Source organism: Orbicella franksi, chromosome 12 (assembly GCF_964199315.1).
Source record: "Orbicella franksi chromosome 12, jaOrbFran1.1, whole genome shotgun sequence".
Lineage (NCBI taxonomy): Eukaryota > Metazoa > Cnidaria > Anthozoa > Scleractinia > Merulinidae > Orbicella > Orbicella franksi.
This window is the reverse complement of record NC_138156.1, coordinates 23,631,999-23,654,093: the sequence shown is the minus strand read 5'-3', so window position 1 is coordinate 23,654,093 and position 22,095 is coordinate 23,631,999. Positions and strand designations below refer to the sequence as shown.

The 22,095-nt window shown below is 41.4% G+C and overlaps 2 protein-coding genes across 2 annotated transcripts; both read left to right on the top strand.

The window, feature by feature from the left end:
• The first annotated feature begins 949 nt into the window (after positions 1-949).
• On the top strand, positions 950-9,843 carry LOC145464236 (uncharacterized). The gene is made up of 8 exons (XM_081448071.1): positions 950-1,222; positions 1,497-1,524; positions 2,011-2,259; positions 3,448-3,717; positions 5,280-5,555; positions 6,391-6,663; positions 7,701-7,871; positions 8,320-9,843. The coding sequence occupies exons 1-8, from the start codon at positions 950-952 to the stop codon at positions 8,691-8,693; spliced, it is 1,914 nt and encodes a 637-aa protein (XP_081304197.1). The 3' UTR covers positions 8,694-9,843.
• A 1,874-nt stretch (positions 9,844-11,717) lies between these two features.
• LOC145464234 (peroxidasin homolog) lies at positions 11,718-21,662 on the top strand. Its single transcript, XM_081448068.1, has 8 exons — positions 11,718-12,293; positions 12,438-12,483; positions 13,184-13,378; positions 14,620-14,889; positions 15,832-16,107; positions 16,618-16,890; positions 18,979-19,149; positions 19,817-21,662. Exons 1-8 carry the CDS (start codon positions 11,961-11,963, stop codon positions 20,188-20,190), a joined length of 1,938 nt encoding a protein of 645 aa, XP_081304194.1. The 5' UTR covers positions 11,718-11,960; the 3' UTR covers positions 20,191-21,662.
• Positions 21,663-22,095: the final 433 nt, after the last annotated feature.

Sequence of the window (22,095 nt, the reverse complement as noted above, 5' to 3'; positions counted from 1 at the left end):
CAATTATTCCAGAAAGCTCTGTTGTCAGGATTGTACAATACAGGGGCGAAACTAGGGGGAGGCTGCAGGGGTGCGCACCCCCTCCTCCCTGAGATGACATATTCGCTTTTAAAATTTGTTTACCTCACCAGTCAGTTACGACATTCTTTAGAGGTGCAGCCCCTCGAAAAAAAAGATCCTGGATCCGCGCCTACAATAAATCTTAAACATTTAGCAACTGCACATTTTGAAACTCCAGATATCTTATTTAAACTGCCTTTTTTGTATCTGCATACTTACCAATTTGAGAGACGCCACGTCAAGTAAATAAAGAATGTTGAATAAATCTTTTCTGCTGTTATGTCTGCCATCTTGGACGTATTTCCCACAATTCCATCGAGCCGCGCAAAGCGTTAGCCTCGCGGAGAGCGCGTGAGTGCGCGGAACGATAGATAACCACGCGTTTATCTCGCGCTTCGATCGGTACAAATAATAAAAGGGCAAGTCCGTTTATATCCAGAGTGATTTGAAACCTCAATCTTATAATTTTAACAAGCTTAGCCCTCCAGGATCGGCATGTTCCGATGCACAAATATGAACTTGCGTGAACTCGGGGAGTGCTTTGAAAGTGATATCTGATGAAATGCCCCCTTTTCCCTGAAAGGGCAATTTTGATCACGTCGATGCCAAAGGAACACATTTTACGGATACTTTACTATGAGGAATATATACTGAGTCGGAAAATTTAATTTATCTAACATGTCCTTTTGTATATAAGTGGCCTCTATCGGTAATGCATCCCTTAACCCAGTGGAATAAAAACACTGATCTCTGGCTTGATTGCTTTCCATGCTGAAGGAACAGATCTGAGCATGTAGATTATGAGGAAGCGTTGGGTGTAGTGTTACATCTGTAGGACTATAAATACTGAGATAACTTCAGTTCTTCTCTCAGTAGTAGTGGAAGAAATATGGCGGCGGGTCAGGCCACCCCAAAATCATCCACTATCGTGCCAATTCTGCATCTTGTTTTCACAATCCTGTCTATCGTGGTTCTCTCGTACAAAGTTTATCACCTTGAGAGTGAATTGTCGTATATTCGAAATGAATTATCTACTCACGACAGAAGTGATGGCTTGACTAAAACGCCTCCACTTTCTACAAGTGCGTCCATTAGCTGGCATTCCCGCAGTGAAAGCAGAAGTCATCGAAACCGTCGACGTGACCACCGAGACGGTTCCGAGGTAAGCGCGGCGTCTCTTCCTAACCAGAAGCAGCCTGAAACAACTTCAACAAGCAAAATATAAAAGCGGATTGTCTTTCGAAGGCGCTAAAAGATTTGCAAGTATACACAAATCATTCTCGGCTGTTCACGGTGCAAAGCTGATGCCTATTCTGTCTGTCGTGCAAATGCCGCTCATCAAAATGCGGTCATTATATTATCAAATTTGTTTAAACCCTCTTTACTGTGTGCTTAAATCATTTGAGCTGACTTATGTTCTTTCTTTGTTGCTGAAGGATAGGCATAGGGACACTGGCATGAGAGGTGAGTATAGATTTATTTTATCCCTAACAAGGTCAAATGACTGTCATAGTTTCACATGAATCTGGTCCTGTTTCAAGAATGTCGAAAATTACTGAAATTGTGCCAAATGCTGAGCACAGTGGACTCTCCTAGATTTGAAGATTTAGCCAAGAATCTTAGATAGACCTTTTGCTCAGTATCTCACGAGGGGATAACGGTCACTCACTCAATGCTTTCTTTCAACAAGAGGTGCATATTCAATGGGGGAGGGGGAGGGAGGGTGAGGTGTAGGGGGTGCTGTGTGTTGGACGTCCAGATTCATGTGACAGACATAAGTCTTCACTTACATGTAGCTGACACAGAGCGCGGGAAAACGCGTGCGAACGAGCTAGGATTGGGTTTGGTTTCACTTCTGATTGGATGAAAAAATGGCGTGAGCAACGGGTAGCGTTGTAATTGCAAAACCAATAACTTTCGAACTGCTCTTATGTACCTCGGTTATTTTAGGTCCGCCCGGCCCACCTGGTGTACAAGGGCCCCCTGGAAATCGTGGTGAACCCGGGCCACCTGGAAAAATGGGTCTGCCGGGCCCACCCGGTGTACAAGGGCCTCCTGGAAATCGTGGTGAACCCGGGCCACCTGGGAAAATGGGTCCTCGAGGGCCTCCAGGAAAGAGTGCCAGCGTCAACGTGACAACTATCGAGAAGATCGCAAATCGGTTAGAGGCCCACACTCAAAGAGAAATGGCCAAATTTGGTGAGTACCCGTCTAAACTCAGACCCGTACTACTCTACAAAGAGAATTAGAAGTTTCGCTGTTTTTTGCTGCATGAGAAAAAAATCACTACTGAAAACTAAAATAAGAATAAACATCTTCACAGCTATTGTGGCTGTTCATGATCAATTTATTCCTCGTTTATTTCCTAAATGTAGTTTTGTTCCTGTGGTCTGTTAGGATGCTAAAGGAGTAAGTCAGTAACAATCTCTGGTAACAATTAATTGTTTTGAATGTGTGTTTTCCTTTCTTCTGTTTTTTTTTTTATTGGCTGAAATATCCAGGATCTTCATTCTTATATGTACTTTTCTTCTTATATTGTTTTTTAAAAATTTAAAGATAAAATAGGATTTACTAATCGTTGTTAAAGAAAGGCCCGTTGGAGCATCTCGTTTAAAAAAGACTACAAGTTTTAAAATTGCTCGTTCGTAACCCGCCTCACCGATTATTATCCATGTCGGTTTTAGTGTCTTTTTCTTATTTTGTACCTTCAATTGATAAACTATAATACTTTGAGGATACAATATCAATGCTGCGTAGCACAATACTGCAGTTGCCTCTGTAACGTTAATATCTCTACGTTGCCACGAATCACCCTCGAACAGTGCCCTCGTCTGGCTTCGTAGCACATTCGGTACGTTTCCGTAGACAGTAGACCAACGGTGATACCGGATAAGAAGGAAATACTTCAATCCCGGCCAAAAGTAGTTGGGACACTTGAGCTGTATCACGTATCCCCCTTCCCCCCTAATCAATGTTGGAAAATATCGCGTTTTCTCCAACAAAAAAGGGAAAAATCACCTGATTATCAACATTGAAAGTGGGGGGAGGGGAGAACTTGCTTCGTGTCCCAAGTCTTTTCTCTGGGATTGTTGGTGTGATTTCTAGCGTTCCAAATTCCTTTACAGTTAATTAATATTTCGAGGTTCTGTTTCATCTTAATTTGAAGACAATTTTGGTACATTAGAAAACAAATCTGACGTTGGCACGCAGAAGGGAAATTTAAAAAGGTTTGGCAAAAACTATGTTTTCGCAGCAGCCATGTTTCCTCTTGTGTAACTGAAGAGAAATGACGAACAGTGGCGCATATTACGGGCATTTCCTATACATGGTGACTACAGTCTAAGTGTTAATGGAGTTTAACTGCGTGATATCATTATGTTTCAACAGCTCCTCCTCGTTTCACTTCCAAGATTCTACCATCCATCACCATCAGAGAGGGCGCCAAGCTGTCACTTAGTATCTCTGCAACTGGAAAACCAGCTCCGAAAATCACGTGGTCCTTACAAGGTGGAAACCATGGCAACCAAAGCCGATTTAAGCTTACAGATGAAACGTTTGAGATAATGGAAGTCCGCTTTGAGGATCAGGGTATGATCACGTGTCAGGCGGAAAACGTGTTTGGTACTCGAGTGGCTCAGGTGGAACTTATTGTATTTGGTGAGTTCCTTTTAATATGACTTTCAGTAAAAGGGCTGTCTGACTGACTGACTGACTGACCGACTGATTGACTGGCTGAGTGCCTAATTGTCTCACTAACTCACTGACGTACTGACTGACTGACCGAGCGACCTAGGGATTGACCGACTGACTGACTAACTACCTAATTGACTCACAAACTCACTGACTGACTGACCGAGCGACCGACTGAATGACTGACTGACTGACTGACTAAGTACTTGCCTAATTGATTCACAAACTCACTGACTGATCAAACGACCGACTGACCGACTGACTGCCGTGACTAACTGACTGACTGTCCGAGCAACCGAGCGACCGACTGATTGACTGACTGCCTTATTGATTCACTAACTCACTGACTTATTGATTGACTAACCGTGCGACCGACTGATTGACTGACTGACTGACTGACTGACTAATTGATTGACGGACGGACGGACGGACGGACGAACCGACGGATTAATAAAGATTGATTGACTGACTCACAGACAGACGGAAGGATGGATGGATTGATGGTTGCTTGATTGAAAATGATTGATTGACATGTTCTTCATTACAACAGTTACCCAAACTACATTTGTACTAAGTACCAGTCAGGGATAGACCAGCGGGTCAAATTTGATAGCCCGTAATTTTACTCCTGTGGGATAATTATTGCGTTTACGTAGCGTAACGCAATCCTAATCCTGTTTGTATCCAGAATTTTTCGGACGGATTCGTTCTCAGATTTGCACCCCCGCCCCCTCCCCCACAGCAGAGGCAGATTACATCATAAGCGCATGTTCGCTGTATAGATTCGAAGTGCGTATGATCTCTGCAAAGCTGCATTTATTTTGACCCGCTAGCCTTCGACAACAAGTAACTAAAGCCTGCGTTATCAGGAAGAATGTTTTGCAGCCATGCGGCGAGAGCAAATGGCCATGAGTTGTGGTAAGAAAACAAATCTTCCGTGTAGCTCGGCAAATGGCCATGATGATTTAACAAATGGTAAACGCCATAGCGTGCACTACTGAGTTAATTATGGATGCACGCGGGAGGTTGCTAAGCTAATAATTGGTTGTCAGAAAGCAAACTTTCCGTGTTGTGTAACTTGTCAAAAGACCGTGTTTTGTGGTCAGAATGGTTAATTCACCTTTTTCATTTGTGAAAACAAGATTTAAATTCGATTAATGTAAACAAATACAAACACAAAATTGAAAAACATTTGGGGACGCGCTGTCTTGCAGGGTCGCTGGTCAAAACTTCATTTTCTCAAGCTTATTTATTACAAGTGTTGGCGATCTGAAATTGAATTCTTAGTGTTGCCAACAGTTCAAATGCCTTTCCTAGAAAATATTTTGTCCAGTACAAGTTAATACTTAATTAATTAAAAACACTTTTACCGCAGGCTTCAACGTCACGTGCAGATCGTTATCCGTCATTCGATCAAACTTAGTTTTCTATCGCGCCAAACCAAACGAGCAAAGTACGAGCGTGAACGCACCGCTCTAATCTTTGATTACGACTAGCAATAAAGATAATCATTCTTATTGTGGCTTTAGGACCACCAAGATTCCCCATCACACCACCAGGACAGGTTACTGGCTTTTTGAAAAAAGCCACAATATTACAGTGTGGCGTGGTCGGTCACCCTACCCCTGACGTCAAATGGAGCAGGTCTCCCCCGTCACCATTCCCCCAGGGACGCAGTGCAGTGATAAATGACAGTCTTTATATTAACCACACTGAGGACGGCGATGGAGGAGTTTACATCTGTACTGCGACGAACAAACATGGAATGATCATTCATGGAACTTTTCTGAAAGTAGAATCTGTTGGTAAGCCGTATTATATTGTGACGGTAAATTAATTACAGGAACATTTTACTACCATGAAAACACCGTCTCTGGGTTAAACTCATACCTTTCAGAAGTCTAACCAGTACCAAGAGATTATGATCCAGATCATTTTCTCTTGCCGGTACCCACTCCTCTATTTTTTAAAATTATTTTAGTTTTGCTCATATTATGCTCAGCTCGGATAAACGGCACTGAATTATTCCGATCCCATCGCGCGTAATTGAGATGGTAGATAGCCATTAGCCAACGAGGCGCGTAGCGCTGAGTTGGCTATAATCATCTCATATCAAACAAGCGCGAGTGGAATTTTTGTTTTGTTAAAAACGCCCCCAAAACGCCCGCAAAAATTACGCGTAAGTGTAGAACAGGGTATAATTGCTCTGTACACTCTTGACTCGTCCATGAGGGAGTAACCTATTGAACTGCTCTTGAATAGCATTACCATCCAATGATCTAGTTGTTAACAATTATTTTTATATTTTTCGTTTGTCACGTTTTTTAGAAGTTATGTATGTCAACGCAGAGGACTGTTTTGATGCAAAGAATTAAAATTGGCAATAGACCATTTTACAGTTGTCTGCTCAGTGACCTGGGCTTTAAATGGGAGCGAGGCTGGAGGTGACCTTGTTTTGATACAGACCTCACTGCTTTTGTTGTGGAAATCAAGTTGTTCAGTAATTCTAACTTGGTGCATTTACGTGACAAAAGCAGCGAGGTCTGTAGCAAAGTAAGGTCACCTCCAGCCTCACTGCCAGTCAAAGGCCAGGTCGCCGAGTAGACAACTGTAAAATGGTCTATTATGTTACTTTCTCAGTACTTCCCGTCTTCTCGTCAACACCATCGTCTTCTGTCTCTGTGCCAAGTATTCGAGAATCTCTACGAGTCAGGTGTTCTGCCAAAGGATCGCCTCTACCCACCGTCACGTGGTACAAGAATGACATTAGCGTGCCCGTCATTAACAACGTCACGGATGACGAATTTACCAGCGAGCTTGTGATTGGTGAATTTCAGCTCGCAGACCAGGCCACTTACAAATGCGTTGCTCGTAACGTTTACAACAACACAGTGGAGACAAGTACAAGAATATGTAAGTCAAGAACGGTGTTGATGAAAATTTCGTCACCGTGGTCAAGCATTTTTTTTCTCGCCCAATTAGCGGTAGACGATGTAAAAATTCAGATGAATGTCAGTCTTGTTTGCCCTCGCGCTGTTATCTCCGTTTTTTTCTCTCTTCTACGCATAAAAAATTCTACTAGTCGTCCAAAACTTTATCCAAATCCTTTTCACAGACAATTCGAAAACGAAGAGGAGCTGCCGTCAGTTTGTTAAGAGGCCCACACTGCTAGGCTACTCACTATCTATTTAACAATTAGATTATGAGCTCGAGATTTCCATCGCGTGATAGTTGATGAGGGTGCAGCCCGAGTCAACTGTCTCGCATCATTACAAATCGAGAGCGAATAATCTAATTGTTTTAGTAGTCGTTCAAAAATTTAATCTAAATCCTCTTCAAAGACACCGCATCGAAATCACAAAGAAGCGGGCCCCCAGCGCACGCTGTTACGCTACTCACTATCTACATCAGAATAGATAGTGAGTAGCGTAGCCAATCAGAGAACGGCATTCGTGATAGAACACTAGTAGATTTATACTAATTAACAATTAGACCCGTAGCCCTTGCGGGCTACGGGTCAATAGCCCATGAGGCGAAGCCGAATGGGCTATAGACCCGTGACCCTTGAGGGCGAAGGGTCTAATTGTTTTAGTATCACCCAACTAGTCGGACAGAAAAGGCAATAATAAAGTTAGCAAATGCAAGTTGAAGAAATATTTATTTGGGAATAAAACGAAAGAAAGCGTCACGCTCGATTGCGCCAATTTCGCTTCTCGAGGACTATTACTAATAGTCCTCTAGTAGCGTAGCCAATGAAAATGCAGGATTTGCATTAGTCCACTAGTTGGGTGATACTAAAACAGAATAGATAGTGAGTAGCATAACCAATCAGAGAACGGCACTCGTGATAGAACGCTAGTAGATTTATACTAATTCTGAACAGCTGGTGGTACTTAGGTACAGTATTCGATTGACCAATTAACTCATTCCGTTCGGTCATAATTCTTTAGTTCTTCCTAACTGTGGCCATCCAGGTAGCCCAGAGAACGCGGTGCTTGTCCACAGCACCTACTGGGCAGGAGAGTACGTCAGATACCTCTGCAATCCGGGGTATACTATGTTTGGTCCCGCAGTCAGAAGATGCTTGCCCAGCGGTAACTGGAGCGGAAATGCAGTACAGTGTAAGAATTTGATATGAGACGAAACTTTTCTGAACAAGATGGTGAAAACAAGTTAGTTGACGTTTGTCGTCAGTCAGTTGACATGATTCTCCCTTCACCCCCGACAACCCCCCTCTTTAAAAAAGTAATAATAAATTCAGGTAGAGTAGACGTCGATTTATAGAAACACAGGTGGAAGTCCCAGAGAAACGGCAAATGTTAAAGGAGCACAAGACGTAGACGAGTGCTTCCAAAGCTTCAAGTTATCTGAAATTTTTAGAGGTATATTTATAACGTAACAGAGCAAAAACTGCAAGAAGCGTAGTCTGCAAGTACTGGGGGGGCGGGGGTGTACTGGGGGGTTCGACAACTCTCGCGGAAAGGAATGCTTAAACGAATTTAATTTTAAACAGTTTTCCTGTTTGAATCTTTGATCCGATTGCCCCTTATCTTAAACTGACTTTTTCAGGTACCGATAAACCGGAATGCGTCCGTCACATGGGGTTAGATGACTATTCACGACGAGTGGGCTCTAAATGGGATAACGACAAATGCGACTATGGCCTCGCTGAGAGTTGGTACAGGTTTGAAGAGGGAAAACACTTAAACGACCAGTGTGCTAAGTACCACTCCTGCAACACAGATAACCCTGGCTGGTTAGTGGGTGGACATCCTTCAGTTTCGGCGGGGAGGGTCACAAGAAAAGTGTGCTTCGGCAGGAAATCATCATCCTCGTGTCCTTGCCCTTATCATACCTATATAACGGTACGCAACTGTGGCTCGTTCTATGTCTACAAACTGAAACCGACTCCGGGTTGTTCTCTTCGTTATTGTACCAACTAAGTCAGTGTATAATGTAGCCTTTAGCTTCACTTGATCCTCAGACTGTAGTGAAGCTGATGTTGATGTAGGTCATAAGGCAAGTGATAACTTTATGGACTATTGAACACAAGTTATATCTGACGAACAAATAAACGTTTACACGATGTGTGCAGCGACTGTTACAACGCTAATTAAATAGCCAAATTGAGAAAAGAATGATTCTGTAGCGTAGTGCGAGATAAAATAAAATGATGTTTGCAATTGTGGAACAGCTAGCGCAGTTGCAAAGGACGATGAAATAAGAAATAAAATACTGATCCTTCAACGGGATTCCAATATTTGTTCTTTGTGATATCGGGTACAACTACTCTCTCATCGAGCGACAAAGACATCAAGTCATGTAGTTAACAAAGTCAGTGACGGGGAGCAGTTTTGCCCTTCTTCTTCTTTGAGGTGTTTGAACATTTTTAGCTCTTAAATACGCTTCAGTCCGAAATGCCGTAATCCCGCACTTTACGTGTTCCATTGCCGCATCGACACCCGGGCGGCGGTAGGTGGGAACTTCACAAAGTTCTATATGTGGAGGCTCCGCCCCATGGTGCAGCCCCCTACCCTTTCGTATACTATTTTGACAGAAAAGGTGTCCTTTTGCTTTCATAACCGGTCCGTATTATGAATAAACCGCGAATAAAAGAAGTATTCTTGTCATTTTCATGTACTGCCTAAAAATGAAATAGTACAGCCATAAGGTGCGTCTGTTCGAAATGTATTAATTAAATGCCCTTTAAAATAACTAAATGTCAGATTTACCCACCCTTTCATAACCTCAACTTGAGAAACCCCTACCCTTTTATATACCTGAAGCCCAAAAATGGTACATCTTTCCGGCGGAGCCTCTCCGTACATAGGCCGTTATAGGGGCTGCCCTTCCCATTCCACCTCCCACGAGCATCAACACTCAAAAGTCTGATTATTTGTCTGCTCTTATGTATATAAATCACCCGTCTTCAACAATGACTATATTTCCGGAGGTTCATCCTCTGTCATCTAACTCTTTTTCCTCTCCAAAACACTGGTGCTCGTTTTTCCCTTCAAGGACACCACTGGCTGACCGGCAAAGCTGAGAGCTGTTTTCTTTCCTTCACATGGGCACAGATCTTCATTTCTTCGTGTCTTGTTGTTACTCCACGGAGAAAACCACACTGAGCCAGTTACTTGCACAGTGTACCTAGCCCTTATTCTGTTACGATCAATCGAAATTTTCAACTAACGCGGGGGCAATCTTCAACATCAGTTCCATTCATAAAACAAAAGAAATAACATGAATCTTTTTATTTAACATACACATTGACATTTGCAAGGAAAAACAGGACCAGAAGTTGGTCGTGAATTAAATATGCATGACATTTTCTATTTTTTCCCTCTTTTTTCATTTCACAACACCGATTCCGTTCACAGTTGAGTTAAGAAAGAGGTTTTAAGCGCCTAAAGTGCTTTCTACCTTTAGCTGGGCTAAAAAGATCAATTTAAGTAGTTAAAAAGCAGGGAAAAGGTTTCTTTCGAGTTAACAAGAAGCTTATGGGCAGTTTTAAGTTTAATTGTGAGGGGAGAATTTGCCGATATTCGTAACCATAAAAAAGCCAACAGTTAGCAGTCCAATAACCATGGTAACCACCTGTCTATCTGTATTATCGTGCAACACCTTGTAGTGAGAACTACCTGAAGTTGTAAGTAGTTAATATTTACGAGCAGAATAACTGACTGCCTATGATGGAATAGCCTAGAACAACAATGAGCTCATTGGCAGCCAATAGGGGTTTAGGATTACTAAACGAAATATTAGATCATTTGTTTAGAGTCTAGCATAAATACAGGTGTTTTGTAAATTGTTCTTCGGTTACGCCCCTGGTGGTGAGACGCCGGATACCACTATCCCGTATTGGTTATATTCGGGTTACATTCCGAGTACGTTAGTGGATTAAACTCTACTGTTGGACCTAAGAACTGTGTATTCTCTGTCTTCCTGCTGGATTGTTTTGCTGTAACAGATCCCGAGTCCTCTAGGAGTCTGACAAACTCCGTCGCTGCAAGCGTGTTTCCCTCTTGATTGTTTTAACAAGGATAACGACTTAAGCGGCCCAAAAACCTGTTATCACATAATTAACAGATTAAGGTCAGTCCATACATAACACGATAAGCTAAAGCTTAAATGAATTTGGTTGACATTAACCTTTCTGTTCCAAGCAATAGTTTTCATTTATAGCAAAATCAGAGAAACACGGACTTCATAGCCTTCAAAAATATAGATAGATAAATTCTGAAAACGTTTTCGAAGTTGCGTTTTGGAACTAACCTTTATTCCATTTGCAAAACTTTGGAAAGTTATCACTTTGAACTACTTGCAAACTTTTCCTACAACCTTTTACTTTCGCGATGACTAATTCCGACCACGAATCCCTGCATTTTCCCTTCAGAGTAATTTTGAATTAAACATCATGCAATTTCTACTTTTAACCTTTTACTTTCCTTTCTTAAAACTTTTATAGCACAAAATGTTTTCGTCGCTCTGCTCTGCGGATTTTCTGTGTCATTCTTTCAGTAGCTGTGATTGGTTTGCCGCGTCATCTCATGAATTTGACGAGAATCAGCAACTTGATCACGAAATTAAAATCAATTTTCCTCTGTTTGAAAAACGTTGTCCACAGTTATTTCATAAAAGCAACGGACAACTCTTTCTATGGGTTTACCGGCGTAATAAACCCGCTGGTGGTGTTAGAGTCGAAAAGCTAGTATACCTCTCGGTCCAACAGCTTGTGATTTACGAGTTTTTCTGGTGTTCTCCCAACATCCCGCGTGGTTATTGCGCCGGTAAACCCATAGAAAGAGAATAGAAAGAGTAGTCTATTGCTTAGTCGCAAATAGCAGGAAATAGGGGAAAATGATTCACTAGAATAATGACAGATAACTACATATATCTAACTTAATGGCCATTTCTCGCTCAGAGGCCGGGCAATTTTGATCTCGCTGAAGGAACACATCGTTTGAAGAGTATGAGAAAAAGTCTAAAATCACGTCTTTTTGTCCCTAATTCATCTCAGTTGTACTGACCCCTGCCGAACAGAATGGTAATTTTGATCACTTCCTTCGTTGCTTTCCACTGCTGAAGGAACAGATCTTAGGAATGCATATTATGAGGAAGTGCTGGGTCTAGTGTTACATCTCCAGGGCTCTATATGGACTACTTTGCTCTCTGGCCTCAGATAGTTCTTCTCCAGTACTGGAAGAAATATGGCGGCGAGTCAGGCTACCACAAAATCATCCACTATCGTGCCATTTCTGCATCTTGTTTTCACAATCGTCTCGATTGCGGTTCTCTCGTACAAAGTTTATCACGTTGAGAGTGAATTGTCGTTTATTCGAGACGAATTATCTACTCACGACAGAAGCAATGGCTTGGCCAAGACGCTCACGCGTTCTACAGCTGCGGATATCAGCGGCGAGCATTCCGGTGATAAGAGAAGTGATCGAAACCGTCGACTTAGTCAGAAGACACCTGAAACAACTTCACGAAAGCAAAATATAAACGCGAATTGTCTTCAGAGGGCGCTAAAAGATTTTCAGGTATGTACAAGTCATTCTCGGCTGTTCACGATGCAAAGCTGATGTATATTTTATCTGAGGTGCAAATATGGCACTTAATTATTTGTTAATTTAGCGCGATTAAAATATTCTCAGATGACTCACGTTCTTTCTTTGTTGCTGAAGGTTGAGAACACTGCGAACGGAACTGGCAGGATTGTCTGCATGAGAGGTCAGTACAGATCTATTTCATCCCTGACGTGACAAGGTCAAATGGCTGTCACTATGCACATATATCTGGTTCTGTCTCAACAATGTTGAAAATCACTGAAATAAGGCCAAACACTGAGTTCTCTCGCAGTTTCGAAGATTTGGCCAACATTCGTTCCTGACCCGTAAATAGACCTCTTTTCACCGCGGTTGTATTCTCGGAGGAGACCAATCACCCACGCAATGCCTCTTTTCAACTAGAGGTGCATGTTAAATGAGGAGAGCGGGGGAGGTGTAGGGGTACTGGACTTGTAGGATCATGTGACAGACAAAATTTTGATCCTTTCGCCTTTCCGAAACCCCCGTTTTGCAAAAGGTTTTTTGGTTGTTTATTTTTAATATTATTGTTATTTTTTATAGAGATGTTTCCATTTGAGTGTCGTAAAACCAAATCCAAATTAATCCTCTGATATATCACAACGGACGCAGACAATCCGACAACCAATCAAAACTCGAAGCAAATACATGTAGCCGACTCAAAGCGCGGGAAAACATGCGTTATGGTTTTACTTCTGATTGGATGAAAAAGTGGCGCAAGTTTTTCAGCCAATCGTTTAGCGTAGAAGTGGAAAACCAATCACTTTTGACACCCCCTTAATGGAAAATCACTCTAATGTACCAGCAAGTCACATTGTTTCAAAATCCTAACACGGTTATTTTAGGTCCGCCAGGCCCACCCGGTGAACAAGGGCCCCGCGGACGTCGTGGTCGTCCAGGCCCCTCTGGCGAAACCGGGCCACCTGGGAGAAGGGGTCCTCGAGGACCTCCAGGAAAGAGCACCATCGTCAACACAACAGCCATCGAGAAGCTCGCTAAACGACTAGAGGCCTACACTCAAAGAGAAATGACGAAATTTGGTGAGTACCCTTCAAAACCGGGGAATTCGCTAGTACTCTACAAAGGGAATTGAAAATTTCGCCGTTCTGGCTTTATGAGACGTTGAAAAAATAATATTATTGAAAATTCGAGTGAGAATAATCATCTTTACAGTTATTGTGGCCGTTCATGATCAACTTATTCCTGGTTTATTTACTAAATGTAGCTTTGTTACCTGTGGTCTGTTCGCTTGTTGGAGTAGTAACAATTTAACAATTATTTTTTTTGTGTGTTTTCCTTTTTTTTTTCCTTTTTCTTCCTGTTCTTCTTCTTCTTCTTCTTGTTTTTCAGGATCTTCATTCCTATTAGCTATCTTCTCGCCCTTATATTGTTATAAGAATTTAAAGAGAAAATAGGATTTAATCGCTGTAAAAGAAACGGCCGATGTAACTACGGTTTGACTGCTAAGGGCCTATTAACCGATCTTTTCGAGCCGTTGCTAAGGAAAATTTATTCTCATATAACCTCATTATTTTTAGTTAGTTTAGAGTTATTTCATGTGTTTTAACTTTTTCATGATCAGTAACACTAGGGATGACGTCATCAGGCCACGCCCATGGTCATGTGACTAATACTGAAAAAATGCAAAGGCTCCCAGGCAAATTACTTTATCGGGATTTTTTTCATTGATTTAATATTTTAATTTAAATCCTCATAACGCTATGCATAGATTTTGTTTCATTTTTAAAAGGTCAGATTTTGAGAGAATTTCAAAATATTAAAAAATTCGTAATTTTCTGAAAAAAGCATGATTTTGAAAAAGGAATGCATAGCTATCTTTCCAGCGTTGGTTTTAATCGAAATTCGTCGAAAAAGGCTGGATTTAATGAAAAACCGCGTTTCCTTTAGCATTTAAAGAAACCGGAAGTGCGCCCGATATATATTGGAGTTACCCTATCAGCGCGTGCGCAATTTACACTACCAGCGCACTTCGGTAAGATCAAACGAAGCCACGAGCAGTTAGTTTTTCTCTTTCTGTTGCTCTTGTTTTTCTGTCTTTTCCTTATTTTGTCTTTGCTTGTACTTTTTTTACCTTGCATTTTGCGAAACACAAAGAAAGACATCTAAAATGTAAGCGAATTTGGAAGTTATTGAGTTGTTTTTATTTTCTGCGCTCAGGCTGACGTAAGTAACCGGAAGTAAAATTTCACCTCCTTAGCAACGCGCGCGAGTGCGCGCATAAATCGGTTAATGGGCCCTTAACATCATCATCTTTCAACAGCTCCTCCTCGTTTCACGACCAAGATCCCACCATCCATCATTATCAGAGAAGGCGCCAAGCTGTCACTCAATATCTCTGCAGCCGGAAATCCAGCTCCGAAAATCACGTGGTCTCTGCAAGGTGGAAACCATGGTAACCAAAGCCGATTTAAGCTTACAGATGAAACGTTTGAAATAGCAGAAGTCCGCTTTGAGGATCAGGGTATGATCACGTGTCAGGCGGAAAACATGTTTGGTACTCGAGTGGCTCAAGTGAAACTTATTGTATTTGGTGAGTGTGTTTGTTTGTTGTTGCCATTTTCTTCCTGTGCGTTACATTGATGAGATAACATTTCAGGAGTCATTAATAAAGCTATTAAATAATTGGATTATGAGCTCGAGATTCCTATTTCAACGCTAGTATCACCCAACTAGTGGACTAATGCAAATCCTGCATTTTGATTGACTACGCTACCAGGGGACTATTAGTAATAGTCATCGAGTAGCGAAATTGGCGCCATCGAGCGTGACGCTTTCTTTCGTTTTATTCCCAAATAAATATTTCTTCAACTTGCATTTGCTAACTTTATTATTACCTTTTCTGTCCGACTAGTTGGGTGATACTAAAACAATTAGACCCTTCGCCCTCAAGGGCCACGGGTCTAATTGTTAAATAGAGTGTTTCTGACGAGGAACTATCGGCTGATAGTTGCCCCCGCGGAAATTTGATGTTCTTAAAACTAGCATATTTGCCCTCGAAGCTTCGCTTCTCGGGCAACCAATCAGAGAACGGCATTCGTGATAGAACGCCAGTAGATTTAAACTAATGTGATATATTGCACTTTAGAGAGAAATAGGTGGAAACTGATGCCCTGCAAAATGAGAAATACCTTAAAAATGCAAATAGCTATACAGGACGCAACTATACAGCAATCTTTGTAGTGTCTGTGGTCACAAGCACGTGACAAATATCAAGACGGCAAAACCACACACTGAGTGACTGACTGACAAACGGACGGAAGGATGGATGAATAAATGGTTGAATGGGTTAATTGATTGATTGATTGATTGATAATGATTGATTGACATGTCCCTTATTATACCAATTATCCAAACTACATTTACCTTAAGTATCAGTCAGGGATAGACCATCGGGTCAAATTTGTTATCCCGTAATTTTTCTCTTCTTGTGAAATGATAATAATAAAGACAATCATTCTTGTTGTGGTTGTAGGACCACCAAGATTTCCCATCACACCACCAGGACAGGTTATTGGTTTTTTGAAAAAAGCGACAATATTACAGTGTGGCGTAGTTGGTTACCCTATCCCTGAGGTCAAATGGAACAGGTCTCCCCCGTCACCACTACCTGAGGGACGCAGTATAATGAGAAATAGCAGTCTTTATATTAACAAGACTGAAGACGGCGATGGAGGCATTTACTTTTGTACTGCGACGAACAAACATGGAATGGTCATTCATGGAACGTTTCTGAAAGCAGAGTCTGTTGGTAAGCCGTATTATATTGTGAGCGGTCAGTGAATTAATATAACATTTTACTAGCACGAATTCGCCGTCACTGGGATAAACTTCTTCCCCTTAGAAGTATAATCTCCCCCTTCATTTTACTTTTCCTCCTACTATGCTAGCGCTCGGGTAATAACCTCTTACTAACTGGGGAGTATTGGCCCGAGGTCGTGGCAGAAAGGTCAGCAAGGACCGAGCGCAGTACGGCTCTAGCAAACTAGTTTAGTAAGTAGCTTATTTAATGGCACTAGGGTCTTGAATTTGCCAGCTTTTAAACGAAAGCAAAAAATACAAGGCTTATGCAAAATCTCGACCAAGAAAGAACCAATCAAGACACGCGGATTTATCTTAAGACTAGCTCGCCATATCATAACTTTAACATTTGTCGTTTGTCGCTTTTTCGCGTATTTTATTGGCTTTATGTCAACGCAGAGGCCTGTTTTGATACAGGAAACTAAGATTAAATGGACAATTCTTTTATTCACTTTCTCAGTACTTCCCGTCTTCTCGTCAACACCACCGTCGTCTGTCTCTGTGCCGAGTATTCGAGAGTCGCTCCGAGTCAGGTGTTCTGCCAAGGGATTGCCTCTACCCACAGTCACGTGGTACAAGAATGACGTCAGCGTGCCCGTCATTAACAACGTCACTGCCGATGAATTTACCAGCGAGCTTGTGATTGGTGAATTTCAGCCCGCGGATCAGGCCACTTATAAATGCGTTGCTCGTAACGTTTACAACGACACAGTGGAGACAAGTACAAGAATATGTAAGTCAACATTGTCTACAATGTTGAGGAAAATTACAGCCCGGTCAAGAGTTCTTTGTCCAAAGTAGTTTAAAACATTCTGAGGAATGTCGGTCTTCTTCTTCCTCACTCTCATATTTTCCCTCTTTTTCTGGTTGTTCTATCTAACAATTAGTTACGAGCTCGAGATTTCTATCGCTGGATAGTAAAGTGAGTAGAGTAGAGTAGAGTAGTGTAGCCTATAAGAGACCGGCATTCGTGATAGTATACAAAAGAAGATCAAGGTAAGAGAGTGAATCACTCAAATAGGCCTTATATCCAAGGTAATCCCTCTTAAGTTATTTTTAGACATAGTACCCAGTTCTTCAGAGGAAGTTACTCGCGCGATGCGTGGACAGTCCAAGCGACAGTCTCGGAACTATTCGAGACGAAACGGCGGGAAATGTGGTGAAAAGGCATTTTTCAAAAGACGTTTCATAGCACAGATGTTTTCTGCACTCCCAGCCGTCTTTTTGTCCGGCTGAGCGTTTGTCTGTTTGTGCTAGTTTAGTTGTAAATTCTTTTGCCGTTCACTCGGTTTTAAGGGAGTTTAACCCATTGACACCTGGAGCAGTGTCTTTTTGGACATGTGGACATTTTCAGCCTGGATATGAGCCAAAGTAGCTCCAATCTACTCTAAAGGGTATTTGCAACATGACACTGATGCCTTTCTTTCTACGAGCATCGCGTTTTATGACATTTTTGCTCGGGCATACGCAGAAACCAAACCTACGTCTTAAGGCTTTTCGGTTTTTTATATGTTTTCTCCGCCTTTCCTTTTTCTCGTTCCTTTTCTTATCTTTTGGCTTGCTTCCAATTCAAAGATTCCCTAGAAAGCATCACCGAGACGGGAAATACTTACCACGGCTAGCCAAGTGTAGTAGAGGGAAATTTTGCTCCGAGTTTTTCACTCCAATTTTTAAGTATTTTCGTGTATATTTCCGGCTCAATTGACCCAATTACTCTGATCTGGGTATCTTTCCCTCCTGCAGAACTTGAGTAGAAGTGACGCCAATTTCGGTCAAAGGTGATGACGTGAGAAGTGGAACAAATGCCAACGCTCGTCACGTCCGGTTACGGGTGGCACAGGCGTCAATGGGTCAGTAAAAAGGAAACCATAATTCTTTGTTCATTTCTCTTGCTTTCTTCACAAAACAGCAACGTGAAATGACCACCTTCTGCATATTCGAGAGGACGTGAGCTACGACGGTCAATTCTTAAAATTTCGTTTTCGAATGTTGACGCTGTCTTGCATTTTATGTTTGGCATTCCCTTACAGTGATAGACAAACCAAATGAATCTGAATTATTGCGAGACCCGTAGGTTGAATATGTTTTTTTTTTTTATCGACCTTGATCTTGGCGTTTTTGTCGTTGTTCCCTGAACTCCTTTATGTTGTTTTGGTGGAGAACGTCTGTTTGCACTTTTGATTATTTGGTTGCCTTGTGTTCGGGCTTTCGTTTGCTTTGCCCTCGTTTGGCTGCTCATTTCTCTGCCGTTCATTCAGATTTTTATTGTTTGTTCGGGGGACATCTGTCTCTTTTTTAAACTCCTATGAAGGTTTCGAGGTGTTTTGAAACGTTGGAAACATAATAAATCCTCCACGAAAACATCCTAACATCCTTGTAGGCGGCGTGGCTTAGTGGCTAGGGCGCTGGATTTGTAATCCGGAGGTCCCGAGTTCAAATCCTCCTCCCTGCCACTAGATGGATTTGTGCTTGGTGGTCCCAGATTCAATTCCTCCACGCTTGCAAATAGCCAACTGGTTAGCCTCCCGCCAGTTGGGATTTTTAACAAGATTCTGTTTAATTTACAATATCTGTTTGCTTATTTCAGTGTCCACAATAAGTACAGCAGTACTAAACACTTCGACACTTAAACTGAAAGTGATTTAGTTAACAACTGGGTACCATGTCTAAAAATTAAAATGAATTACCTTGGATATAAGGCTTATATGGGGGATTCACTTTCTTACCTCGATCTCCTCTTGATTTATTCTAATTCTGGACATCAGGTGGTACTTAAGTTGACTAACCGAGTAACTCATACCCTTCTGTCTTAATTCTTCAGTTCTGCCTAACTGTGGCCATCCGGGTTACCAAAGGAACGCAGTGCTTGTACTGAGCAGCTACTGGGCAGGAGAGTACGTCAGATACCTCTGTAATCCGGGGTATACTATGCTTGGTCCCGCAGTCAGAAGATGCTTGCCCAGCGGTAGCTGGAGCGGAAATGCAGTACAGTGTAAGAATTTGATACAATACGAAAATGGTGAAATGGTGAAAATAAGTTAGTTGACGTTTGACGTCACACAGTTGTGCTGTTCACGTTTTGATGATTAAAAAACTGACTATTAGTTTCTTGTCTAAATCTATTTGCTTCACTCCTTCAGTATTTATTTATTTTTTTATTTTTTTCATTTGCCACACAAACAAAAATAGAATTACAGTACAATGATTAATAAATTGCAAAAAATAATATACAAGATTACAAGTATATGTTTTTTAAAACAAAAAAGTTTTTTCCTAAAAGATGCTAGTGATGAAGAGCCAGTAAGCTGAGATTTCCGGAGGGTTTTATTGCCAATTACACAAAAATATTCAAATCAAGTGTATCGATGTATAGAAACACGGGTAGAGGTTGTAAGAACACAAGCTGTAGATAAATGTTTCCAAAGCTTTTTTTTAAGTTGTCTGAAACTTTGAGAAGTATGTCCATCGTACGATGGAACAACCAAATATATTACTACCATAGAAGAGAAAAGAAAGCACTGAAGTAACAAAGCACTAAGAGCATAGTCTGCATATATATGGGTCGGACAATTCCTGAAAAAATGAATGCTTGAACGAGTTTCATACAATTTGGTTGTTTGAATTCATGGCCCAATTTAACCCTTTATAATATTTTTCAGGTACCGATATACCGGAATGTTTCAATCACATGGTGATAGATGATGATTCACGACGAGTGAGCTCTACACATACTTACGACAGATGTGACAGTGATCTTGCTGAGGGTTGGTACAGGTTTTTAGACAGAAAACGCATGAACGATCAGTGTGCTAAGCACCACGCCTGCAACACAGATAACCCTGGCTGGTTAGTGGGTGAACATCCTTCAGTTTCGGCGGGGAGGGTCACAAGAAAAGTGTGTTTCTGCAGGAAATCATCATCCTCGTGTCCTTGCTCTCATCATACCTATATAACGGTACGCAACTGTGACTCGTTCTATGTCTACAAACTGAAACCGACTCCGGGTTGTTTTCTTCGTTATTGTACAACCTAAGTCAGTGTATAATGTAGCCTTTAGCTTCACTTAATCCTCAGACTGTAGTGAAGCTGATGTTGGTGTAGGTCATAAAGCAAGTGATAACTTTATGGACTATTGAACACAAGTTATATCTGACGAACAAATAAACGTTTACACGATGTGTGCAGCGACTGTTACAACGCTAATTAAATGGCCCAAACGGTCAAATTGAGAAAAGAATGATTCTGTAGCGTAGTGCGAGATAAAATAAAATGATGTTTGCAATTGTGGAACAGCTAGCACAGTTGCAAAGGACGATGAAATAAGAAATAAAATACTGATCCTTCAACGGGATTCCAATATTTGTTCTTTGTGATATCGGGTACAACTGCTCTCTCATCGAGCGACAAAGACATCAAGTCATATAGTTAACAAAGTCAGTGACGGGGAGCAGTTTTGCCCTTCTTCTTTGAGGTGTTTGAACATTTTTAGCTCTTAAATATGCTTCAGTCCGAAATGCCGTAATCCCGCACTTTACGTGTTCCATTGCCGCATCGACACCCGGGCGGGGGTAGGTGGGAACTTCACAAAGTTCTTTATGTGGAGGCTCCGCCCCATGGTGCAGCCCCCTACCCTTTCGTATATTATTTTGACAGAAAAGGTGTCCTTTTGCTTTCATAACCTGTCCGTATTATGAATAAACCGCGAATAAAGGAAGTATTCTTGTCATTTTCATGTACTGCCTAAAAATGAAATAGTACAGCCATAAGGTGCGTCTGTACGAAATGTATTAATTAAATGCCCTTTAAAATAACTAAATGTCAGATTTACCCACCCTTTCATAACCTCAACTTGAGAAACCCCTACCCTTTTATATACCTGAAGCCCAAAAATGGTACATCTTTCCGGCGGAGCCTCTCCGTGCATAGGCCATTATAGGGGCTGCCCTTCCCATTCCACCTCCCAGAGCATCAACACTCAAAAGTCTGATTATTTGTCTGCTCTTATGTATATAAATCACCCGTCTTCAACAATGACTATATTTCCTGAGGTTCATCCTCTGTCATCTAACTCTTTTTCCTCTCCAAAACACTGGTGCGCGTTTTTCCTTTCAAGGACACCACTGGCTGACCGGCGAAGCTGAGAGCTGTTTTCTTTCCTTCACATGAGCACAGATCTTCATTTCTTCGTGTCTCGTTGTTACTCTACGGAGAAAACCACACTGAGCCAGTTACTTGCACAGTGTACCTAGCCCTTATTCTGTTACGATCAATCGAAATTTTCAACTAACGCGGGGGCAATCTTCAACATCAGTTCCATTCATAAAACAAAAGAAACAACACGAATCTTTTTATTTAACATATATATTGACATTTGCAAGGAAAAACAGGACCAGAAGTTGGTCGTGAATTAAATATGCATGACATTTTCTATTTTTTCCCTCTTTTTTCATTTCACAACACCGATTCCGTTCACAGTTGAGTTAAGAAAGAGGTTTTAAGCGCTTAAAGTGCTTTCTACGTTTAACTGGGCTAAAAAGATCAATTTAAGTTGTTAAAAAAGCAGAGAAAAGGTTTCTTTCGAGTTAACAAGAAGCTTATGGGCAGTTTTAAGTTTAATTGTGAGGGGAGAATTTGCCGATATTCGTAACCATAAAAAAGCCAACAGTTAGCAGTCAAGTGAAAGTCCAATAACCATGGTAACCACCTGTCTATCTGTGTTATCGTGCAACACCTTGTAGTGAGAACTACCTGAAGTTGTAAGTACGTAGTTAATATTTACGAGCAGAATAACTGACTGCCTATGATGGAATAGCCTAGAACAACAATGAGCTCATTGGCAGCCAATAGGGGTTTAGGATTACTAAACGAAATATTAGATCATTTGTTTAGAGTCTAGCATAAATACAGGTGTTTTGTAAATTGTTCTTCGGTTACGCCC